The 7,348-nt window shown below is 37.0% G+C and overlaps 1 protein-coding gene across 8 annotated transcripts in view; it reads left to right on the forward strand.

The window, feature by feature from the left end:
• Nucleotides 1-7,294, forward strand: part of AP1S2 (adaptor related protein complex 1 subunit sigma 2) — a 30,992-nt gene extending 23,698 nt beyond the window's left edge. For 2 of the 8 annotated variants that reach the window (XR_004355643.1, XR_004355642.1), the window contains one exon: nucleotides 1,566-1,727. Coding sequence is in view for 3 of the 8 variants with exons in the window: in XM_032680852.1 (XP_032536743.1) it covers nucleotides 4,442-4,450; nucleotides 5,302-5,349 (57 nt within the window). In the remaining 5 variants the exon portion in view is untranslated. Of the gene's footprint in view, nucleotides 1-1,565; nucleotides 3,006-4,441; nucleotides 4,451-4,926; nucleotides 5,110-5,301 lie in introns of those variants that run through there. The other 6 variants (XR_004355641.1, XM_032680852.1, XR_004355640.1 and 3 more) reach the window with 6 other exon arrangements.
• The last annotated feature ends 54 nt before the right edge of the window (nucleotides 7,295-7,348 follow it).

Raw genomic sequence — 7,348 nt, forward strand, 5'->3', positions numbered from 1 at the left:
TGTTACAATATGCCTGTTTTTCAGTTGTCTTCATGGATCTATATCATGCCAGCAATGTAAGTAAAGCAGTGTTTTCTGTAAAGCAGAGTTTTCTGTAAGAATCTCTCTGGGAGTCTGTTGTCTGTGGAGGCTCCAGGAGTTCTAAAGTTAGTACTTTCTTGGTTTTAGTCAAAACTTCTACTCCTTGAGGAGTACACTACTGTCATGCAATTCCTTTTCCAGTTAGGAATATGGCTCAGCATTTTGTTTTTAATGTGGGCTGACAATTCTGACTTGTGCAGTATGAGAGGTTTTAAGAGTTAAAATTCACGTTTGTAATTCTGTATTATATACCAGATTCTTTTGAATTCTACCAAAAATCACAGCAGACTAGAAGTTATTTGCAGCTGTCACTGAGTTATATAGGTGCTGTTATTTTTTGAACTGCTGGATTTGTAGTTAGTTTGGTCAGAATAATTCTAACTACTGTGGGATAATCTTCGGATTACTGATACTGAAAAGCAGTATAAATATTGTAAAACTCCTAGGATATTTTTGTTATGCTCTTTTTTGTAATTTGAGATTAGAATTTAAAAATACACAAGCTTGAACATGTGAATAAACTGACATGTGAATAAACAGAGGAGACAGGTTTAGAAGTTACGGGAACCTTCTCAGTTCTGTTTTAAGACTTCTGTAATTCTGAGGAGTGGAATACTGAAATAGACTGAAGATTATAATGGGCACATGAAAGATGGTAACTAATATGAGAGACTTGAGTTTTGTGTGTTTGGGCATATGTGGGACTGATACTCCTAAATTACTATTACTGCATTAAAAATGTCCTCATCTGTCCTCAGGGCACTGATTTTTAATACAGAAAACTGAATGTTGCTTTATTTCTAGCTCATCTTTCACCAAATTGTGTACTAACGTTGTATGCTAATCGTACAAGAGTGTATTGAATTCAGCGGCATAATTCAAAAGCAAAGAAAACTTTGCCTGCTGTGAGAGGTGTATCAGACACCTCCCATTTTTAAAACAGACACTGTTTCTATAAAATGTAATTTTTGTCACCAGTAGTGCCACAGCTGTACTGCCCTGGCATGGCGCTGCTCACAGCCGTGTTTGAGAGGCCTGGTGCCTCTAAAGGTGTGTTTATTGGTGCAGCTGTGGTGGGTGATGTCAGATGTCACTTAGCCCAGTGCCCGTCTCTGACAGAGGCCAACAGTTGATGTCTCCATAGAGACAAGAATTGTACAAATAATAGAGAGAGTGATCCATCTCTTGAGCAGTTTCTCTGCTTCAAACATTTTTTGGCTGAGAAGAAACTCTGAGCTTATGTTAAACGGTAACTATGATGTGAACTTGTTCTGTGCGTTGTTGGACCCAGTATGCAAATTAGAGGGGGGTAAAATGATGGTTCTTCCCCCAGGAAATTTAGAGTAGCCAAAAATGCAATATTGTATTTCTGTATCAAATGTCCTTTTAATGTCAGAGATACAATAATGAGATAATACTTTTGTTTTCTTGCATATCTCTTCACCGTTTTATTATGTATAAGAATATGTACGTTTCTTTTGTAGCCACGACATGAATACTTTAATGTACCAGTGTACTAAATGGCTTCATTCATCATGCATGCAGAGTTTCAGAGGAGATAGACCTGTGACTTACTCATGACAGAACATTATCATCAGCTTGCTGAATCCAGTCATCTTGAATCTAATAGAATGCCACAACCATTCTCTGCTGTTGTACTTTCCTCTTCCCCCTCTGTTTTACAGTGTTGTCTCTTCATGTCTCATTTCAACAAAACTTGTGCTTGTTGGCATATGGTTTAACTTTTTTATTGTGTGTAAGCTTGAAGTCTTATGCTTAAAAGTTCTGTAGCATTTTCTAAGCTAAACACCTATATACTGTAACACCTTACTGTAACATTACTCAACCTGTGTTTATCTTTCAAATAGGTTGTGGTGGTATTTAAACATACACTTAAAACCTGCAGGTGAGGTTCATACTTAACAGAGGAACCAGTGAAGGAGGAGTATCATGTGAAATGTGTATACACACAAGTATTACATGGTGTTATACACAGTTCTACACAGACCGTTATCGCAAAGATGCACATACCAATTCTCTTTTCCCAAGACTGGCACAATAGTGTGACTGACTTTACAAAGAGGAGAAAGGCAGAATTGATTAGGTCAAAGAGAATGACTTAGATAAATTTGAAGCTAGAACATTTGTATTTAAATGTTCAAAACACTCTTGTGAGTAGTTGAACGATTGCTGCCACTGAAGGTGAGAATAAGATCATTGCTTTACAAATGAATAATAGAATCATAGAATCATCATAGCTGGAAAAGACCTCTAAGATCACTGAGTCCAACCATTAATGGTTAGGGTTGGAAAGATCTAAATCCATTAACAGTATACTTGAAATATATCTTCTTAAATTGGCATTTCCAGATTTAAGTGCAGGCTGCCTTGTGTATCCGAGAACTGCCACTGCACATAAGTGCATTCCACTGAAAAGTGGGCAGAGTGAGAGGGCATGTATTGCATCCTCTATTTGTAACCTAAAACCAATGCTGGTTTTGAAAATTGTTTTAGTGTAATTAACAAGGAAGTGGTCACTGAGATTAACCACGAACAGTAGTTCTATATGTGGTAATGCACTACCTTCCAAATGTTAGACTGACATAAAAATGGGAGATTTAGGGGATTAGACAAAAGATTTGGATTGGATTTGCAGCATTCTGGAATCTTAGAAAACAAGATCATAGAAGTGGTTTTCCATTTCCAAGTTTGCCTTTTTTTCTGTAAGCCATTAACAATGTGTTTGGATGTCTGGTTAATGCTGCTTTAGCCTGCATTATTTCATGCCTGTTGGCTTAAAATGCTGTGCATTGAGCTGTAATGAGATGCTGTTTTTCTTGTTATCTGTATACAGCTGCTTGCTTCTAAATGACTAGGTAATGAATTGGCTTTTCTGGCATGTTTGAAATAAAGTATTGCATGCACTTTTGTCTCATGTGAATGACTTTTTTCCTCATCTGTGTTCTGATATTTCAAATTTGCATTGTTTGCCTTGGGTGATTCTGAGCTGCAGGTAGTGTATAATACTGCAGAACATTTTCCATAAGAATTGGATGAAATGTTTGACACTTACTAAAACAAATAATGTGAACAGAACATAATATTATTCATTCTGTTTGTTTCTTAAAAGTCATAATTGATGAAATTATTCCTCTAGCAAAACACATTACCCTTTAGGTGTTCCTTGAGATTATATTGTTGATGAGCCTATAAGAAGGCATGACTGCCTCAAGGTTACTGCTGTAGTATTAAAAAAATTAGAATATTACTGTGTTTTATGGATGAGATATCTGCGGACAAGTAGCCAATGTCCTTGAAATAGGTTGCTTTCAATTGTTAGCCAATGACCTTGATTTACTTGAAGAAATTTAGTCATTTAAGTATATGCCTGCTAAAAATCACCTATGACTTTGAATTGGCAGTGGAGACAACAATACTAAACTGCTCTAAAGACAGCAGCAGCAATGCTCTGTATTTCTTCATAGCTATTGAGAAGTTTGTTTTGAGGCAATTTTGTAAATACTGTTTCACCCCTCAGTAACTCTGAAGTGTCCACTGCTGTCTAATCAATTTAAAACTGAAAAGTGGATCTATTACAAATATTTTGAAGAACCTAAAATGCTTGAGAAGGTATGTTCTGTTAGAATACCCTGAGTTCTGTTGCCATAGTTAGTTAGCTATGTAGGATTTCTGGAGTAAAACCGTTAGGTTGGTCTAAAACAAATGCAACAAAGTAACCTGGGAATATAATAGAACAAATTATATTAAAAATGCTACATGGCCATTTCTTCAATCAGTGTCTCCTTTTGAGGGATTTGTGTTAAAATACACATGTAAATCTTTAATCCTGCTATCCTGTCTGGCTTTATCAAGGTCACTGCAGTTCTAAGAATATTTAAATATTGCATCAGTGAAGGGAAAAAAAAAAAAACAAGCCAGCACTACATCTTTAATACACCAAGTATCTTGTTTCCAGATTTAACTTGCCTTCTTCTTGCAATTTCTTACTTGTTGCTGGATTTTGGAAGCTATCTAAAAGTGTTCAGAGGAGGCCTGTTCCAAGCTCTGACTGACTTTTAAATGAAGTTGCCTTTAAAGTATCAGAGCTTGTTCCTTCTCTGCTGAATCACCTTATACATGAGCTGAGTAAGGATACTAAACTTGATCATTTTGTGCTACATAGTCAAGGTTGAGAGAGAGACAATGTTCAGATGTTATTTGCAAGGTTTGAAGTGTTTCATTATGTATTTTACTGACAACTTTTTTCTAATAAATATTTACAAAGAGTTGAAAAATAATTTGTTGGCTGCCTTAACTGTTATCTGCCTTTTTTTCTGCTGCATGACATGTCTTGTTTTAGGATGCTAAAGTAAGTTATTCATACTCTTGTTATTGAAACTGTTTGTTTCCATACGGACACAGTATCCCCTTGTATTTACTATGACATTGTTAATAATTATGGAAAAGGTCACCCTAATGTTCCTACTGTAAACAATTTCTGTTGAGATACTATGGAAATAATGAATATAAAACTGATGATAACCCTTTGGAATTTGTTGTTAAACAAGTTGCTCTGAATCTAAAGAAAACTTTTTAATATTAGAATTAACATAAAACTTTATGCCTGGTGTAGAATAATAAAATTCCTGTCTTAGAAATTCCTCTGGTTCTAAAAGGGGTGAATTTATTTGACACCAGGCATACCAAGGTACCTTGACCTGGTTTTATGAATTAAGCATGGGATCACTGTAAAAAACCCAGACTCTTTATAAAGAGCTTAAGGGATACTGTATCTTAATTGCATCAGTAGTTTCATTCATACATTTATTCATTATTCCCTAACAGTTTTTTGAGACCTGTGAAACAATTCACCACAAAAATCACTGACTCCATTGCAAGATGCTTCCCCATCCCTCCCCAATTCCTTTCTCTTTTACTTGGTTGTGATTTGTTCCCTGCTGGTACATCTGAATTGTTTTATTTTTATTGCGCTTAAGGGCAATAAAACCTACCAGCTATTCCTGTGAACCATGACAATCTAATTAACAACTCTGTGAAAAGTGCAGCTAATACCGTGTTTGCAAATAGCAGTCCTTGTATGTTTTCGTGTCTTTCAGCTTTTCTGTTTTAATTCAGCATCTTCCATACTAACCCATGTTCAGTGCTCCTCAATAGAAACACAGGGTTCATTTACTACTGTCTCAAATTTTCCCTCCGTAGGAAGCAGAGACCCCTCGTAGTGTACTTGAAGAAATCGGATTGACATAAATCTTCAGCTGATGCCATCTCAGTGTTTCATACTGTAAATGTTCACTGCCATCATTGTAATGTTTAGCTAATGGTGTAAGATGCTGTTTGTCAGTATTACTGTTTTGCTAAGCTGCTTCTTTCAGGCCTACAAGAAAAAATACTTCTTTTTAAAAAGGGAACAAGAAACCGAAGTTCAAAATTCATAATGAAAGGGAATTAGATTTAAATTGACTCAGTGTCTCCCTTCACTGCATTTATAGGAAAATTGCATTTGACTTCGATAAGTGTACTGTTTTTTATAAGGAAACTTGACTTCAGGAAATAAATGTATTATTATGACATAGCATAGCATATCTAAATGAAAAGAAACTACACAGACAACTCCAAATATGAAATGTCATGGTGTGGAAATTGTGTTTATGCAACCAAAGAATTTGTTCATCTACATTTTAGTCACCGTTTATGATAATTCTGCTTATTTCAGTTGTTGCATAAAGAATGGAAATATCTGTTAACTACTGAATTTGTCATTATACCAAAGAATCCTGCCAGGATCTGCATATCAAACTGGTAAACACTGTTAAGGTGATAACTGCTTTTTGCAAGAAAACTGCAAAGTGATTCGCTCACTAGACATGAGGGTGTATTTTAGTGTAGCTACCTTGAGCAAAACTGTACAAATTACTATACACAAAAGGGAATGCATGGAGGAAAGAAGGAAAAAAACTCAAATAAGGAAGCTGTTTTTAGGTCTGATATTAGCTTTCTCTGACCATGAACACAGGAAAGGAGGTCAACTTTCTGACTGAATAGAGGGATTTGCATGATGAAAATCAAATACTTTCAAAGATGGGGAAGACGGAGTTTTACAAAAGGGACTTTTTATTATTTTCTTTCCAAGTTTACCAATTACTTGTATTTTTGATGTTTTATAGTTAAGCTTCAATGGGTGTATAGGTACCTGTAGGAAAAAGAAAAGGCCACACTAAGTGTCAATGTCATTTAACTGCTTTTCTTGATTTACACCTTAAACGTGGCACATCCCTTAGGAAACTCCTGCGTGATGTACAGTTGAACCAACTAATTTGCAGTGAGAGCTCTTAGGTATTAGATTTGTATAGTATATTCATTGCAAATGTAAACTGATATCCAGTAATATTTTGACACTTTGAGCAGACTTTCAGTAATTATAAACTAAACCTGCTTTGATTGAGGAAATTCCACTGACATGTGGTTTTGAGGAGGTAGGGCTGCACTTGGGAGCTGCCAAGTTCTGCTGTGTGTCTTCGTGCTCCCTGTGGAGGGGGGATCATCCCCTCCCTCCCCAGGAATCTCGCTCTAGGAGTTGTGGCTCGTTCACTGCCTAGTGCCACATTTTCACAAAGCTTGGCTCTGGCAGTGCTGATGGCAGCAGCACTTCCGTGGCCCGCTGGAGAGCTGGGCTGTGGGCTCGATGGGATCACAGTTAAGTGGCACCCAGCAGGAAAAGTGCAGTGTTGCCACTTTGAAGGCCCCTGATCCAGATCCCAGCATAAATGCTTGTGGCAACAGAAAGGCCAGCCAGGGCAGGGCTGTGTGTGCTGCTCCCGTGGCAGTACCGGGGTGGTGCCCGTGAACTCGGGGCATTAGAAGTTGTCTACTTATGCCCATTCTAGGATTCACACTTAGAGATTCCAGATTGCAGGAGACTTTTGTCCCAGGGCATCTCCCCAGTGCACAGTGGGCAGGAATAGATGAGGGGTGAAATCGCAGTGGAATGACCCTGTGTGTGAGATTGACTTAAATTAAGGTAATTTTACTTCAAACCAGAAGCAATTTTATATGTATTAAACATGTTTTTAAAGTTTACACTGTCACTTGTATGTGCTTGGCTGAATTAAGCTTTCTTGTGATTGTGACAAACTGTTTGACCTCTGTCTGTCACATTGGTTTAGTTGTAATAAATGTCCATTTTTACACCATTGCTCTGTGTTTATATGTAATTAGTGCTGGTGTTTGCAGAGAAAAGAAGAGGCTA

Source organism: Chiroxiphia lanceolata, chromosome 2 (genome assembly GCF_009829145.1).
Source record: "Chiroxiphia lanceolata isolate bChiLan1 chromosome 2, bChiLan1.pri, whole genome shotgun sequence".
Taxonomy (NCBI): Eukaryota; Metazoa; Chordata; class Aves; order Passeriformes; family Pipridae; genus Chiroxiphia; species Chiroxiphia lanceolata.